Source organism: Callithrix jacchus, chromosome 17 (assembly GCF_049354715.1).
Source record: "Callithrix jacchus isolate 240 chromosome 17, calJac240_pri, whole genome shotgun sequence".
Taxonomy (NCBI): Eukaryota; Metazoa; Chordata; class Mammalia; order Primates; family Cebidae; genus Callithrix; species Callithrix jacchus.
The window spans coordinates 24,871,406-24,888,845 of NC_133518.1; the positions used below are offsets into that span (position 1 = coordinate 24,871,406).

At 35.1% G+C, this 17,440-nt stretch overlaps 1 protein-coding gene and 1 long non-coding RNA gene across 5 annotated transcripts in view; one reads left to right on the forward strand and one right to left on the reverse strand.

Moving 5' to 3' along the window:
* The window catches only part of SMC4 (structural maintenance of chromosomes 4), a 36,306-nt gene that overhangs the window by 9,870 nt on the left and 8,996 nt on the right, over positions 1 to 17,440 (reverse strand). For all 4 annotated transcript variants that reach the window (XM_078353934.1, XM_035278403.3, XM_002759430.7 and 1 more), the window contains 11 exons: positions 13,505 to 13,669; positions 13,168 to 13,295; positions 12,054 to 12,194; positions 11,138 to 11,288; positions 9,584 to 9,748; positions 7,807 to 8,040; positions 6,199 to 6,384; positions 4,825 to 4,986; positions 2,409 to 2,634; positions 2,222 to 2,301; positions 728 to 880 (listed from right to left, as the gene is read on the reverse strand). In XM_078353934.1, coding sequence (XP_078210060.1) covers positions 728 to 880; positions 2,222 to 2,301; positions 2,409 to 2,634; positions 4,825 to 4,986; positions 6,199 to 6,384; positions 7,807 to 8,040; positions 9,584 to 9,748; positions 11,138 to 11,288; positions 12,054 to 12,194; positions 13,168 to 13,295; positions 13,505 to 13,648 — 1,770 coding nt within the window. In that variant the 5' untranslated portion in view covers positions 13,649 to 13,669. The remainder of the gene's footprint in view (positions 1 to 727; positions 881 to 2,221; positions 2,302 to 2,408; positions 2,635 to 4,824; positions 4,987 to 6,198; positions 6,385 to 7,806; positions 8,041 to 9,583; positions 9,749 to 11,137; positions 11,289 to 12,053; positions 12,195 to 13,167; positions 13,296 to 13,504; positions 13,670 to 17,440) is intronic.
* LOC144579885 (uncharacterized) lies at positions 986 to 8,124 on the forward strand. The gene is made up of 2 exons (XR_013528462.1): positions 986 to 1,106; positions 5,816 to 8,124. It is a non-coding gene; the product is annotated as an uncharacterized LOC144579885 (long non-coding RNA).

Genomic DNA, 17,440 nt, shown 5'->3' on the forward strand with positions numbered 1-17,440 from the left:
TTAAACATTGTACACATATGGTGTGATACCTGTAATTTTTGAAATCTAAGGAAATAACTGAATGTATACCCACAAGGATTTTTTTTTTTTTAAACATAGCCATGTACATAATAATACAAAAAAACATTTGTCAAATTGTGGTACAAATAAAATGCTCTAAAGCAATTAAGAACAAAGTAAATTTATACTGGCTTGGAAAGAAAACCATAATTTATTAAAAAAAGAATATGACATTTAAAAAGCCATATGCATACTTTATACATATATACACATATCTACCACATACATACATATATATATATGTTACACGCAAACTAGGTATTAGAAAAGTTGAAGAACATACATCAAAATTGAAGGTGATGATCATTTGGGTATTTTCTGAAAACTTATTAAAAAAAAGTGGGCATGCATTGCTTTTTCATAATTAAGCAAACATTCCACTTTGAAAAGAACAAAAATAAAGGGTCATATAGTTGTTAAGGTATGTCACATTTCTATGGAGTACAAACGTAAACCAGGAATAGCTGTGTCTGGAGCAACACTGTGACGGGGCATTATCAATCAGTTAGTACTCAGGGAAATAAAATCATCAAGAGTTAGATCTGCCTACAGATCCTTCTCCCTCCCTCCCTTGTATATATTATAAACTGTAAGCAAATACCAAAATGGTTCTGATAAATTCCTATTGAATCCCAATAGTTTTCAGTTAATACACGCATGCACGCACCTGGATGCTTGCAGTAAATTTCTCCAGTGTGTTCCTCATTTCTCGTTCACTTTGCCGTAACTTAACTACTCTTTCTTCAAGTTGTACTTTCTGTTCTTGGATTTGCATTGCTTTCTTAGAGTCGTTTTGCAACTGTGATTCCATTTTCTTTACCTACAAATAAAGTTTTCCCTAAGAGCCATTTCAGATTGACAGGAAAGTCAACTTACAAAGAAAACTAAAACTTCTGATCTTTTTCTTTTCTTTTCTTTTGAGCGACAGAGTCTCACTGAGTTTCCCAGGCTGGAATGCAATGGCACTGACTCAACTCACTGCAACCTCTGCCTCCTGGGTCCAAGCGCTCCTCCTGCCTCAGCCTCCTGAGTAACTGACACTACAGGTGTGTGCCACCGCACCTGGCTAATTTTTGTGTTTTTAGTAAAGACAGGGTTTCACTATGTTGGCCAGGCTGGTCTTGAACTCCTGATCTTGTGATTGAACCACCTTGGCCTCCCAAAGTGCTGGGATTGCAGGCGTGAGCCACCACGCCTGGCCTAAAACTTCTGATCTTAAAGACTATAACAAAAATCAAACCACCCAGTTCTAATCCCAATCAAAAGTTCAGGAGATGATCAAGTAATTTCTTGATCAAATAATCAGGTGAAAAGGTAACTAAGTGTTGTACAGTCACCTATTATTTCACTGAAGGTACAGCATTCAAATACTTGAGTGGAAGGATATAAACTCATATTTTCAAAATATGGGAAGGTGGAAAATCTAATACTTTGGAAAAAGTATTCAGGACATCTAAGAACACGTTTTTGAGGAGAAAAAATATAAAATACTTTGAAGTTGAGATGTGCATCAAGAAGTCTTTGCTATGAAGAATTTTCTGAACTAAATTATATAATATAGCAATAATGCAAAACAGAAATAATTATGGAATATCCATATGATCCAAATGTACTAATTAAAAAATATATTTTGAAGCCAGGCACGGTGGCTCACGCCTGTAATCCCAGCACTTTGGGAGGCCGAGGTGGGTGGATCACGAGGTCAAGAGATCGAGACCATCGTGGTCAACATGGTGAAACCCTGTCTCTACTAAAAATACAAAAAATTAGCTGGGCATGGTGGCGCGTGCCTGTAATCCCAGCTACTCGGGAGGCTGAGGCAGGAGAATTGCCTGAACCCAGGAGGCGGAGGTTGCGGTGAGCCGAGATTGCGCCATTGCACTCCAGCGTGGGTAAACAAGAGCGAAACTCCGTCTCAAAAAAAAAAAAAAAAAAAAAAAATATATATATATATATATATAGCATATATTTTCTAATTTAATATTCTGTTTTACAGAACTTTAAAGGGCTTTACATAAAAAATCCCTAAACTTTTAATAGATTGAATTTTCTATAATTTGAGTATACCATACTTAAAATGGCCAAATTTCATAGTACGTATACACCTCAGTAAAGCTTTATTTTTAAAGAAAAGTCTGACTACAATTTTAGATATGCTGACCTCTTCTTCAGAGATTTCAATGACAAGTGAGGAACCCATTCTTCCTTTCATTACTTTGCTTCCACCACCAGTCATTGTACCTGGAAAACAGGGGAGAGAAGTCAGCTTTAGATGTCTCCCCAACAAGATTAAATAAAGTCAATGCTGGGAGAAAAAAACCAACCAAAAAAAACAAAAACACTAGTACCTGACTGTTCTATGATTTGTCCCTGTAAGGTTACCACTCTCCATCTTCTGTCTTTTTGATACGCTACTCTTGTGGCTTGATCCAAGTTGTCAGCTACTAAGGTATCTCGTAAAGCAAAATAAAAAGCTTGGCGAATTCTGTCATCTTTTACTTTTACTAAATCAAATAAACGAGAAGTATTTTCAGGAGTCTGAATTTTGGTCATTTTTTTTGCCCATACAGCCATCTAAAAGTAAAAAAAAACAAAACCAAAAAACAAACCATAGGAATAATTTAACAAAAGAAATAAGAATTGTATACAAAAGTTACAAAATTAGACCTAATTTTAGACCTTCACAAACATGAAGACATCCCATGTTTGTGGATCTAAAGATTTAATATTATTAAGATGGCAATATCATCTAAATGGATCTGTGGATTCAATAGAACCTGTATCAAAATCCCAGTTACACATCCCTCTTTTTTGTGGCAGTAATTGACCATTTGGATCTTAAAATTCATATATACAAATTCCAGAGACCCAGAACAGCCAATAAGATAAAGAACAAAATTAGAGAACTCAAGCTTCCTGATTTTAAAACTTATTACAACGCTACAATAGTCAAGACAGTATGCTATACTAGCACAAGTAATACAACTGAAAGCCCAAAAATAAACCTTTACATTAATGGTTGGGTGGTTTCAATAAGGATGCCAAGAAAATTCAACAGGGTAAAGCATAATCTTTCCAACAAATGGTGCTGAAATAACTGGATAGCCACATGAAAGAGTAGGTGGATCCCTACTTTCTATCACGTAAAAAAATTAAAGTAGATTAAAACCTAAATATAAAGCTAAAACTATAAACCTCTTAGTAAATCACTGTGATCTTGGCTTAAGCAGTAGTTTCTTAGATATGATACCCCAAACACAAGCAACCAAAGGAAAAAAAGATAAATTGATATTTATCAAAATTAAAAACTTTTGTGCCTCAAAGGATACCATCAAGAAAGTGTAAATACAACCCAAGGAATGGGATAAAATATCTCTAAATCGTATCTCACAAAAGACTTGTATTCAGAATAAACAAATCCTACAACTCAACAATAAAAAAAAAAAAGAGAAACCAATTAAAAAATGGGCAAAGGATTTGAGAAGATATTTCAAGGAAGATAAACAAATGGCCAAGCACACGAAAGGACTTTTACTATCATAAGTCATAAGGAAAATCCCAATCAAAACCATGAGATACACTTCATATTCACTAAGATGACTATAATAAAAAAGATATACCATAACAAGTATTAATGAGGATGTAAAGAAATGGAACCCTTACACGTTTGTGAGAAATGGTACAGCCACTGTGGAGTCTTGACAGTTCTTGAGAAAGTTAAACATAGAATTACCGTATGACCCAGCAGTTCTATCCTAGGTATATACCCAAGAGAATTGAAAATACATATTCACTCAAAAACCTGTACAGAAATGTTCATAACAGAAGTACTGCCAAAGCAGCCAAAAAGTAAAAACACTAACATCTATCAACTGAAAAATGGTTATACAAGATGATGTATATCCATCCAAAAGAATACCATTTGGCAATAAAAGGGAATAAGTACTCATATGTGCTACAACATAGATGAACCTGAAAACCTGCTAAGTAAATGTAGCTCTATAAAAAGGCCACATATTTTATGAGTCCATTTATATGTAGCTAAATCTATAGAGACAAAAAAGTAGATTAGTGTTTGGTGGGGGAAGGGGTGTAGGGAGTGACTGTTACTGTCTATGGGGTTTCTTTCTGAGAGTGATGAAAATATCCTGGAATCAGACAGTGGTCATGGGTGAACAACATTGTGAATATACTAAAACCCACTGAATTGCATACTTTAAAATGATTAATTTGTTTTTTGAGTCTGTTGCCCAGACTGGAAGTTTAGTGGAGTGGCATAACTGCAACCTCCACCTCCCAGGTTTAAGCAATTCTCCTGCGTCAGCCTCCCGTGTAGCTGAGATTACAGGTGCCTGCGACCATGCCTGGCTAATTTTTGTATTTTTAGTAGAGATAGGATTTCGCCATGTTGCAGGCTGGTCTCAAATGCCTGATCTCAGGTGATCCGCGCACCTTGGCCTCCCAAAGTGCTGGGATTACAGGCCTAAGCCACTGTACCACCTAGCCTAAAATGATAAATTTTATTGAATGTAAATTATCTCAATAAAGGTTTTCCTTTTAACTCTGGAATGTACATTCCTTTAGAGGAGACACTGTAATATGTCAAACCATTTTTTATAATCATATAACCCCAGAACATAAAATAATCCTAAAAACCCATTAGGTATTCACTGAGTAAACATTAAGAAAAAGCTAGAATCCAGAAAGAAAAAAACACTTAGCACTTAAAAATTCAATTATAGGTAGATTATTATGAATACCTACCTTATCTAAACCTATAAAGGTTGCAACTCCAATATTTTGTCTTTTAAGGAAGTTTACACATTCTTGAGCTGTATCAATAGAATCAACAACAATGTAGTCTAATGCATGACAACAGGATGATATAGCCACGTCATATTTTTCATCAATGGCTCCTAAATCCCCCTAATAATTAAGACGAGGGGGAAAAAAAGAGTTAGGCAAAAAGCACAGGACCATTTCATTCATCAAGTTTTAAGAAGTTCTTTTAATTAAAAAACTATGTATATGTGGTTTTAAAGGGCACAAAAGAGTGCACAACAAAATATGTAGATGTTTATGAATATGAAGCTTGAATTTCTAATGAGCACAAAATGAAAAAACTGTTTTCATTTTATGAAAACAATGTGAAGCTATGAAACCTAAATGGACTGTGTAAGCAGAAAAACTCAGAAAACTTAATTATTGAAAAGCATCCAAAATTATGTAAATCCTGATGAAACACATTTATCCGTTTATCAATCTATTACACAGCTATCTAGCAACATTCACTGGTTTGGGCTTTCTTTGAGAGCAAATGAATAGGATCCAACTGTGTTTATCTTCAAGAAAACAATGTGGAACTCTCTTGATACAAGATGTAGAAGCAATCATGTTGGGTAATTTTTTATTTGCCCTTCTGAATCACTCTGTGTTCCCTTCTCCAAAAGCCTGATTTAAGGACTGCATAAACTGGCTCCTTTGACTCTCCAGCTTCAGCCAATGTGAGGTTTCAGCTAAGACTGGAGGACAGAAAATGGGTGGGGTTAGGTATCTATTTTCCCCATCTCCTCTGGAACACAACTTCCTTCCCTCATGGCTCAGGAGCAGTAATGGTCCTCACTATTGGCTAGCCTTGGATTTTAGATTATCCCTTGTTATATCCCTAAATGCAAGCCAAAACCTAAGTAAAATGTTATGAAACCCCAAATATATCAAATTCTTATATTTTTAATTTTCATTTTTTCAAAAACAGAGTCTTGAAGGAGTCCAGGATGGACTTGAACTCCAAGGCTCAAGTGATCCTTCTGCCTCAGCCTACCCAACAGCTGGAACGACAGGCACACACCATTGTGACTAGCTAAATTCTCATTTTTTAAAAAAGGATAAAGTGGTTTTAAGTTTGTGTGTCATTACTAATATTTTTCTGGATATGTATGAAATAATTGTATTTATCTAAAGCTAAGTAAGTAAAAAACTGTAAGAGCAAAATGTTTAAAAATAAATGTGCCTGAAAACAAAATGAACGTTATTTTATATATAGTGAGTGACACCTGAAATACAGTTGTTTAAGGCAAAAAAATAAGTTACACTTGCTTAAAAAAAAGTAAAGCCATGCCCCCCAAAACTCTACTTTACCAATCTTCCATATATTCCTGGAATCCTGCCAGATTTTTTTTCTTGAATTATTGCATCAAGGACTTTCCCCCTACTTCGATTCACTGCTAATGAGCTCTTTGCTTCTTCAACTTTTTGGAAGAGATCATGAACCAAACTTTTAAAGTTTATTTCTTCTTGTGTAAGTTTTTGAAGTTCTTTTTCTTTCTAAAAGTAAAAATAAAATAAAATCCACAAGCGTTATCGCCTAAATATGACCAGTCATAGCACTGAATTAGTTGTAATGCTTTAATAACAAGAAAGAAAAAAAAGACCAGCAATAAAAACTTGAACAGAAACTGAGCAGCTATACTGGAATTGTGGTCAATATGGTTACGGAAAATATGGATAGGTTTAAAAGAGGCATGAATTACTTGGGTCAATAAAAGAAAACATAAATGTAATATTGTTCCAGGAGCAGTTTATCCTGATAGAGAAAGTAGAGCTGGGGCTGTAGAAATCCCAGTTTGACACAACATAGTTATACATAAGTGTGCCCTAATTCTTAAGCTCTGCCCTAACTAAAAGCAGACATAGAAACAGGATCCAAGGTATGAATGACTGGGCAGGACTATGGTTATGCTGTGTTTTGATTTTACCTAAATAAGGGGGGAGGGAGAAAACGCGCACCTCTGAAACTTATGAGAGAAAGATGACTGGATAGTCCTATTGCTATACAAAAATGCCAGGCTCCCAACAAGAGAGGAACCACACACGTGCACACATAAACACAACCTCTCGGTTTCTCAATCTTCAACTTAGCAGCAGCCATCTTTTGTAAATGGTATTCTCCTCCATCCACTAGATTTAAATTATTACTCACTGCACTGGCATAAAATTTATACCAAGTTACTGGCAAAATTCATCCCAAAAGAAACTGAGTCACCAGGAAGAAAGAAGTAGTCAGTGGATCTAACTTAATTTACATTTCAATTCTACATGGTCATGAAATTCCCTGATGTCCAAATGGTATGCATTTACTAAAATGAAAAAAGACTCACGTTTATTTTCAGTACAATTTCACTTCAAACAGAATTTTTTTTATTGCCACCTTGCCTACTGAGGCTTTGGAGATTATTTTAAAGTTTATGAAATTCCTTAAACATCTAATTCACTCAAGGATGGGGGATGGGTACTAATGAGCTAAGCTACATATCTTGGTTAGTTTATAACATTTTGGAATGCCAGTAAAGAAACTACATCCATAAATTCAAAACAAAGAACATACTAAGATAGTTGTTTGTATATTTATAAGTATATACACATGTTTTTTATTTATCTTTAAATAAACTGTCTATACTTAAAGATTTAAAGAAACACAAACTTTCTTTTGTTTAAATGATTTCCTCAGTGGGGTGGTGAGGGTGATTTATTGTATGATGCTTCTGGGTAGAATATAGTTCGTTTCTTGATACTCTCAGTTCACATATGGAATACTGAAATGCTGACCTCATTCTTTCGAGATTATACAAAACAAAGAAAATTTATCTATCACTAGTCACCTTAGATGTTGAGATTAAAAATAACAAACATGTATAAAACTGAAGCTGATGAATGATGTTCTGATGCAACAGAGAAGTAAAGACTTACCTCCTTTAATTCTTGTTCAGTTTGAGGGAGTTTTCCTTCTATATCTCTGATTGCAGCTTTCCTTTCTTTGAGAGTCTCAGAAGCTGCAATTAGAGCTTCCTTGGCTTTAGTTAATTGAGACATTGCAGTATTATGACGACTGAGATAGATATCAAGTTCTGATTGGGCTACATCCATCTTTGAACGTGCTTCATTTACTGATTTGCTGAAACCCATAAGTTCTTTCTCTCGACTCTGTTAAAATATGAGTTCATTAAATCTGGACAGATATGTACTTTCAAACCTAAACTGAAATAAAGCCATACATTTTATGTTCAACTTGAGAAAGGAGATTCTACAAGCATAGTATACAGACAAAAAAATTCTTACAAGTGGACTAGATTTAGTTTTTGCCTACTTGTCAATATTCACTATACACAGTCTCTTCCCAATTGAGTTCACAAGAGCTTCGTGAGATAGATTATTATGCTGAGGAATGAAGACATTTGAGGCCTAGTTTTGTTATTAATATGGGGTGCAGGGCACATGTGTATTCAATATATATTAAGTGAACAAACAGTGAAAATCCACTAACCATAAAGTATTCCATCATGAAAGCTACTGCATTATCCACTGCTACTTTAACACAGGTATTCTACTTGTAAAGTTTTCTAGTATGACATTAGAACATGTCCATACTCCAAAGCAGACTCTATTTAAAGTCCATGACTTTTTAATGCAGTCAACATATTATCCATTCAAATATGTATTTAACATTCTCAGCACTGTCAAAATGCTGTGGTACATATAAACAAAGATAGCTTATTTTATCTTTACTCTTGTTGGGATGATAATACATATGTGATAAACAACTTCACACTCTTATTAATAAAGTGCTAAGATTATAGCTAACATTTATTTTCTTTCTTGGTACTTACATATTTATTAATAAAGTGCTAAGATTATAGCTAACATTTATTTTCTTTCTTGGTACTTACATATTTTTCTTTATTTTCACAAAGTAGATATATTCCCCCTCATTTTAAGGAAGATGACTTGGAGACATAACCAGCAGCACAAGAACAATGACAGTAAGTGATTGAGCTAGGCTTTGAACCACAAACTGAAACAAGAGCCACAGCTTTTAACTATTACACAAAAGCTATAGAAGCTACACTTTCACAGCTGGCAACCAAACAGGATGCTGATTCAACTTGCTTAGGCGTGGTATATATAATAATCAAGGTACTGTATTTGACATCACATCTTCTGCTGCTGCTACTACTACTACAAATTCTCACTAACTTAAAAAAAAAAAAACAGGACAGCAGGAACTATAAGAGTAGTTTAAGTCTAGGTTGACTAGTTTTAGGAATGTTGGATATTAAAAGTCCAAACTTACAAGTTCAGATTTCAGTATTTTTGAAAAAATAATCTTTTTTTTTTTTTTTGAGACAGAGTCTTGGCCTGTCGCCCAGGCTGGAGTGCAGCGGCATGATCTTGGCTCACTGCAGCCTCTGCCTCCCGGGTTCAAGTGATTCTCTGCCTCAGCCTCCCGAGTAGCTGGGATTACAGGCGCCTGCCACCATGCCTGGCTAATTTTTGTATTTTTAGTAGAGAATGGGTTTCACCATCTTGTCCAGGAGTTTTTGAACTCTTGTTTTTGTGATCCACCTGCCTCAGCTTCTCAAAATGCTGGAATTATAGCCATGAGCCATGGCATTCAGCCAAAAATAATCTTTAAGTTATAAATAAAAAGGCCACCAAAATAAACACTGAGTAATAAAAAGAATCTTACTTCTTTTTCTTTCTGAAGCCCTTGTGTTTCCTGTTTAAGGCTATCCATAACTTCCTTTAATCTTTTTTCTTCTTTCTCTTTTTCCTTCTCAAGGGCATTGTTTCTGGTTGTTGTTTCATTTATGATATTCTTACTCTTGGCAGGTATGCTTTTAAATTCTTCAACCTGAGATTAAAAAACAAGTTATAGAATATGCTAGCCAATACTATCAATATTGACTTATTCAAAGGCATTTCTCAGGGCCCTCTATTTGTTTTCCTTATAATCAGAGTTACATTAGCTAACTTTAACGTATTTTCCCTTCCCCAGGTCTTAAACTCCTGGCATCAAGCAATTCTCCAACCTTGGCCTCCCAAGGCACCAGGAACACAGGTGTAAGTCATTATGCCTGGCCAACATTGGTTTTGTGTGCGCGCATGTGTGTGTGTGTGTTTTAAACAGTATAGAGGTCTTTTTTTTTTTTAAACACCTATTATACCATGAACGCATGAGGAATAGATTCCAGCAACTCAGGGTCCTTCCCACTGGTTCTCATTAAGTGGGTTTCTCTAGGTGGAGCAGGCTGGCACTTCAGCTGAATCCAGGTACCTTTTTCACTGGCTTCTTTCTTTTTCTCATCATTTTCCTTCAGGAGTTTCAGGAAGCTATCTCGGGAGTGCTTAATGTGCTCAATAGGCACATTAACTCTCTTGGCAAGAATCTTGCCCTCAACTTGTTTATTTACAACAATGCCAATAGCATGCTGGGTAACATTGTAGACTCTTCCAGTTTTGCCATGGTAACAATTGTTACCATGTCTACAATATCACCTTTCTTACAGATTCACATATATGTGGCCAAAGGAACAACTCCATGTTTTCTAAAATGCCTAGAAAACATATATTGAGTGCCTCTCCTCTTTCCTTTTCTGTTCGTCATTTTAGCGAATTGCTGGAAGACGGTGGTTCCAGCTGAAAGGCCAACATTGGTAATTCTTAAGGGAAAAATCCTGTTCTGATCCTGTTAGCTTAGTTTTTGTAGAAGACAGGCAATATTTTTAAGTCTGTGATACCTAACCTAAAGATCTTTAAAAACTACTACTTTAGGAAAAAAAAATTAAAATTAATGCCAAAATGGAATTGCTGATTTGGTAAATGTTTTCCTAATAACATATATTATTGTATTGTAAACTTGAGTTTTACTGTAATAAAACTCAAAGTCTACCTGGGAGCAATGGCTGACACCTGTAGTCCAAGTTACTTTGGGAGGCTGAGGTAGGAGGATTGCTTAAACCCAGGCATTCAAGACTACAATCATATCACTGTGCTCTAGCCTGGAAAAGAGACTGGGACCCCATCTCTACAAAACTCCAAAACCAGGCAAAAAACCTCCTGCAAAACAAAGTCAATGGAAGCAAGGTTTCCCTTGGTGGGGTAGAATCATGTTGAGAGACAAATCTTGTAACAACATTTTAAATACTAATTCATTCTCTTAGGCAATAAGGGGCAAACACATCTATGAAAACTAGCTATGATATTCACACATGAAATGTTAAGACTTTTTTCTAACACCTACCTTTTCTTTATCTTTTTGAAGTTGCTTCTCCAGTTTTTTGGCTTTACTCTTTGCATGTTTTAATTTTTCTCCAACTTGAACATCTTCCAAATCTAGCTGTGTAAATTTTTCTTTATTCTCTTCAATAAATTTTGTAATTTTATTCAGTTTCCTGGCAAAGCAAATGTATTACTAGTAGTCATTATTTTGAATGTTCAGGTATTTTAAAGCCATGTTATATTTCCTACCTGTAACACTTCCTCTATAAATATGTCCAGGCTCTTAATAAGGCAGGATCCTAAACCTCCCTATTCCAAGATGATCCCTCTCCCCATAGTTGAAAAAGCACCTATATTTGCGATGATGAGAGCTATTTTGCCCTTCTAAGTTGGAGGTAAAATACCACATTTTCTAGTGACCACAATGTCTAGGTATATAAAAATTTTACCACAGAAAAATTTTTAAAAAACTTTTATGAATATACTTCCAAGTTACTATACAATCAACTTACTACACAAATTTTTTATTCTTTAAAATAATTAGAAATACTAGTATCATTGAAAAATGGCATAAAATAGGAACATGATAAAATCCTTAAAAATCGATCTAGAAAAACCCAAATCCTACCCCTCTATCAGATTTGTGGATTATTAAAAGATTATCCTGTCAAGTCAAATACTTATTTTTATAGTTTGTTACTGTGCTACACCACTAGGGGGTAGCACCCCCATAATTCTAAGATTTCAGAGTTGGGCATTTAATCTGTAATAATGAACTGGATGCAAGGCATGTTTTCCCCCCGCGCCAAGGGGGCCACCACTTGATATGCTGGCAAACATCTTACACTCATGTGTTGGTAATAAGTTTATATATAAATACACACGTAATAAAATTAACTAAATCTAAATACTTTTAGTACTTTCCAAAATATTATTACTTTTCTGTATCTTTTACATCTTTATTCTTAGCTTTCATTTCATTGGATAGTATATTGCTCTTCTCATTAATTTCTTTCGTTTCTTCATGAATTTTTTCCTTTTGAGTTTCCATTTCAGCAATTCGTGTCTGCAAATCATAACTGGAGGGAGGAAAACAAAAAGTAAGTGAAGCTCCTAAAATGCCATTTCTAAAACTAACAATTTTAGTAAAATTAGGTGTTTCTAAAATATTATTAACTACAGTCAATATGTGACTACCTAGGCTATGAAGGGTAAAATCTCTCTGGGTCAAGGCTAGAATTTAGGAACAAAAATAGGTTTCACTCCACCAATGCCATGGCTGCCACCTGTAATCCCAGCACTTTAGGAGGCTGAGGCAGGCTGACTGCCTGAACCCAGGAGTTTGAGACCAGCTTGGGCAAAATGGCAAAACTCTATCTCTACCAAAAAAAGGAAAAACAAAAAACCCAGCAACAATAATAACAAGCCAGGTATTGTGTGCCCTATAGTCCCAGCCACTCCTGAAGTAGAGGTGGGAGGATCAACTGAGTCAGAAAGGTTGAGACTGCAGTGAGCTGTGATTGCATACTGCACTCTACCCTGGGTGACAGGGAAAGACCCTATTTCAAAAAAGTTCATTGTAAGTAGAAAAAAATTCAGATCTGTGCTATTACATGAATTTTTAAAAGTACAGATGTAAAAATACTATAGTAATAAATACCTATGAACCCACCTTTCAACTTAATGTAGGATACTAAAAAGTCAACTTCAATGAACTGATAAATGAGCCTTATTTAATAAATTCAACCCTGGTGATCAATGGGGTGACAGATATAGCAGTCAGATTGCCCTCACATGTGATAAATTCACCACATAATTTTTTTTTGTAGAGTTAAGGTCTTGCTATATTGCCCAGGCTGGTCTTGAACTCCTGGCCTCAAGTGATCCTCCTGCCCTTGACCCCCAAAGTAATGGAATTACAGGCATAAGCTACCATGTCCAGTCACATAAAACAATGTTTAGAGCTTTTTTTCACTTCAGTCTTCATGTTTCTTTAGGAAAAGCGAAGGGTTTTGACGTAATGGTTAAAAACTGATAAATTAAGGCACTTACATATAATATTGACAAACATGATTCTTTTTCTTAAATATTTCATTTTCCAAGGTAAGAAACTCGATAGCTATGTTTTTCTCTCCTTCTAAGGCATCCTTTTCCTTTTCCACCATCTTTACCCTGTTTAACTATAGAAATTAAAAGTTTAAAGACTGAGCACACACTTCATATGTACAATATGAACTTAAAATATACCATCATTAGATAAAAACAAGGAGAATGCTCATCTTAAATGTTAGTACATACATTTGAATATAAGATATATGAGTATCTTAGTATAATTTGTCAAATCATGAATCAAACACTGATTTACAATGAAAGTCTACAGAAGATTCACCTTCTCTCCTCTGTGTTCATTTAATATTTCAACTCTCCGACACAAGACTTTAATAGGTTCATTTAGCCGTCCACAACCAATTATATCTTCTAAATATTCAAGCATACCCTCATCGTGTTCAGTCTGGCCTTTTGGTTTCATCATAGCAATTTGTTCAACTTCACCCTTTAAAAAAAGTTATATTTCATACTCACTGTATATGTTTAGCTAAATCAATCTTAAGTAAGAATCAGGAGCAGTTAAATAACAAAGCCAAGAGTAATAAACATATGAAAACATACAGTAAGTAATGGAAAGATTTAATAAAGTATAAATAAAAATGTTATTTTCACTGGTATTCTTACGAGTTTTAATTTTACATAAGGAGATACAAAACATGAATTTATACTCCCTTAAATAAATCCTTATAAAAGTGTAATACAACTCATTTCCCCATCTAGAATGTTCAATATAAATAAATAAAACTTGTTTCTTTAAGTAAAATTTAGGAAAGCATTCACTAAATCTGCAATCTGATTATGGTGGCAACATTATCAATTGTCAACACAACTGAAGCTCCCGTTCGAAAATAATTTTCAAAAACACCTGCACGATTAAACATGCTAGGAACCCTGTCCCAAAGTAGTATTACTAACTCTCTCTCTAAACCTTGTTATTATGAGTTCCTTAACAAGTAATGGTTTTCAAAGGTAGTCAAAAACTTAAATGTTTAATTTTCTAAAAACAAGAGCCTTCAACAGAAAAGGATATTACCTATTTCTTACAGTAGTAACAGAAATCAAACTGACCACCTTGACTAGAGAAAACTAATGGCACTGGTACATAAGACATCAGAAAACTTTTAGTTTGTAAGCACTAATATAACAACTTTGAACTGTAATCAAAATATTAGATTAACTTTACATATTTGCATTTATGCAGTTTAACTGTGAAGAGAAAAGAGAAAAAAGAAATCCTTAATAAGTAACCATCAAGGCTGACTGCCAAGCAGCCATTTAGTTTTATGGTGGAGAGAAAATGGTATCTAAATATGTTCAGGCCAAATGCTGCTACTTTATAGAAGTAGCCTGTTTTTACTCCAGACTATTATAATGGAAGAATACGTATAGCCAAGTGAAAAAAGATATACCTCTTATTTTCAGCAAAATAGCTAAGATGAAAAAAGTCAACAAAAAAATTACACATTAAAAATCATATATTGTCCTTTCTCTATTTAAATATCTTAGTGATTCTCGTTTCCTAAGTGAATACAGGTGAGCCTTAAAAATCTGGGATAAAACTTACTAATAAGAGTATGATATTCACCAAAACCCTCAACATAATTAAAAGAGTAGATAATTTAATAACAGAGCACAAGTTAAAACAGCTTATTTGAAAATCTACTTGTTAAGGCCTAATTTTATTTGTATACATCACTTTTCCATACTTTTGACAATCTATTAGCACAATGATTATCAAATATAAAGTAAAACTGTTACCCAAAAGTTATTTTCCATAACATTCATTATATTATGTATGAATCAGTATATAGATGAAAATATGTAGATATTTATATGAAATATTTTATTCTGCTTTCAAATGTTAGTTCTCTCTAAACGTTTGCAGCAATAGTTTAAGTTTTAAACAGGATTAAAGCCTGGAAAAATGTCCAAACCTTTAGATTACAACAGGATGAACATTAGTCACTGAGGAAGCCAAGAGTCTTATTCAAAGTTTGTATCTATGTAGGGTTTAACAACAGTGGCAGTACTGAAATTTTGGGCTCGGTATTCTTTGTTGTGTGGAGAGCTATGCTAGGCATTATATGATGCCTTAATAGCATCACTCACCTTCACCAACTGGACAGCAAACTGTCTCCAGACATTGCTGAATATTGTATGAGCAAGAGCGCAGAATTACTGCCAGTTGAGAACCACTGATCTAGAGGCTGCAGTTTGTTTTTTTATTCATTTATTATTTTTTTGAGAGAGGGTCTCACTCTGTCACCTAGGCTGGAGTACAGTGGTGCACTCTCAGCTCACTGCAGCCTTAACTTCCAGGCTGAAGCAATCCACTTACATGAGCATCTCAAGTAGCTGGGACTACAGGTGCACACCACCACACCCAGTTAATCTTTTAAAAAATTTTTTTGTACAGATGGTGGACCCCCTATCTTGCCCAGGCTGGTCTTAAGCTCCTGAGCTCAAGCCATCCTTTTGCCTCAACCTTCCAAAATGCTGGGATAAAGAGCATGAGCTACTAGAAGTTATAGTTTAATTCCTGTGGGTTAGTGTTTATAATCCAAATAACAAACAATATCTGACAATATTCTGCCCTATTCAAGGTGAATATATGAATACTTATTTTAAGAAAATGAAAAACCCTCCCAAGAGAACTTACATTTGAGTCAAATGGCCATAAAGTATTATTTAAGTATACATTTTTCAGACAGCTAAAAGTTGGGATTCAGTATAACGGTTTACACTGATAAAAATCTTCTGGCCAGGCACAGGGGCTCACGCCTGTAATCCCAGCACTCTGGGAGGCCGAGACAGGTGAATCATGAGGTCAGGAGTTTGACACCAGCCTGGCCAACATGGTGGAACCTGTCTCTACTAAAAATACAAAAAATTAGCTGGGCATGGTGGTGGGCACCTGTAATCCCAGCTACTTGGGAGGCTGAGACAGGAAAATCGTTTGAACTCAGGAGGTGGAGGTTACAGTGAGCCGAGAACATACCACTGCATTCCAGCCTGGGTGACAGTGTAAGCGAGACTCCATCTCAACAAAAAAAGACAAAATATAAATTCCTTAAAAACATATTTCTCCTAGCAAATTACTTATTGAAGAGACAGAGTACAGCTATTAAGAAACAGCTTAGCTTTGGGTAAATAACAATGGTTGCTTATTTTTGGTTGTTCCTCTCTCTCCAAATAAAATGAAAGATACAGCTACGATTTCCTCTTACTCTAATAAAGTTGACCAGTTTTTTTTTTAACGTCAAGACAGGATATTTACAAAGCAAAATAGTTCCATCTTAAATCCCATATAACATTCAGTCTTAAGACTGCCTTTTCTTGTCCTTTGACTATGAAGACTATTGCGGTATTCCAATGATAACCTGGGACTTTTCTTGTTGCTCTGTTCTTTCAGGTCCTTTGCCTGCCCTACCACTTGCTACCATTTCCTTTCTTCCTTTTCTATTTGTGTCATCTCTTATGTAATCTGTAGAATGACAGTCTGCACCTAAAGGACTCTTATTTCTTTAGAAAACTTACTGAACTCGTAAAATTATACGCGAGGCGGGTGGATCACGAGGTCGAGAGATCGAGACCAACCTGGTCAACATGGTGAAACCCCGTCTCTACTAAAATACAAAAAAAAAATTAGCTAGGCATGGTGGTGCGTGCCTGTAATCCTGGCTACTCAGGAGGCTGAGGCAGGAGAATTGCCTGAACCCAGGAGGCGGAGGTTGCGGTGAGCCGAGATCGCGCCATTGCACTCCAGCCTGGGTAACAAGAGCGAAACTCCGTCTCAAAAAAAAAAAAAAAAAAAAAAAAAAAAAAAAAGAATATGGTTTTAATGTAGGGCAACAAACTCAATATATTTCAGAAAAAAATTTAAAATATCAACCTGAATTTAAAGTCATTATCAAGGCTCAATCCAAATTACAAATCATGATCAGCACAATTACACACAAAAGATGTTTCAAGTTGCTATGATACTATAATCTGATGCTGATAAAGTTTAATATGCTCCCAGTGCCATCTCTTCTTGCTATAGCTTAAAGCATATGAAAGGAGGTCTTAAATGCTTTTTCACCCCCACTGTTATTTACAACAAACTTCCTACATTTTAAATTACATTCCTACTGTATTAGGGACATTAAGCAACTGTGGAAAAAATAAAGTATGACTTTTAGGAGTCACACAAAAACAGCAAACATGCTTTAAGAGT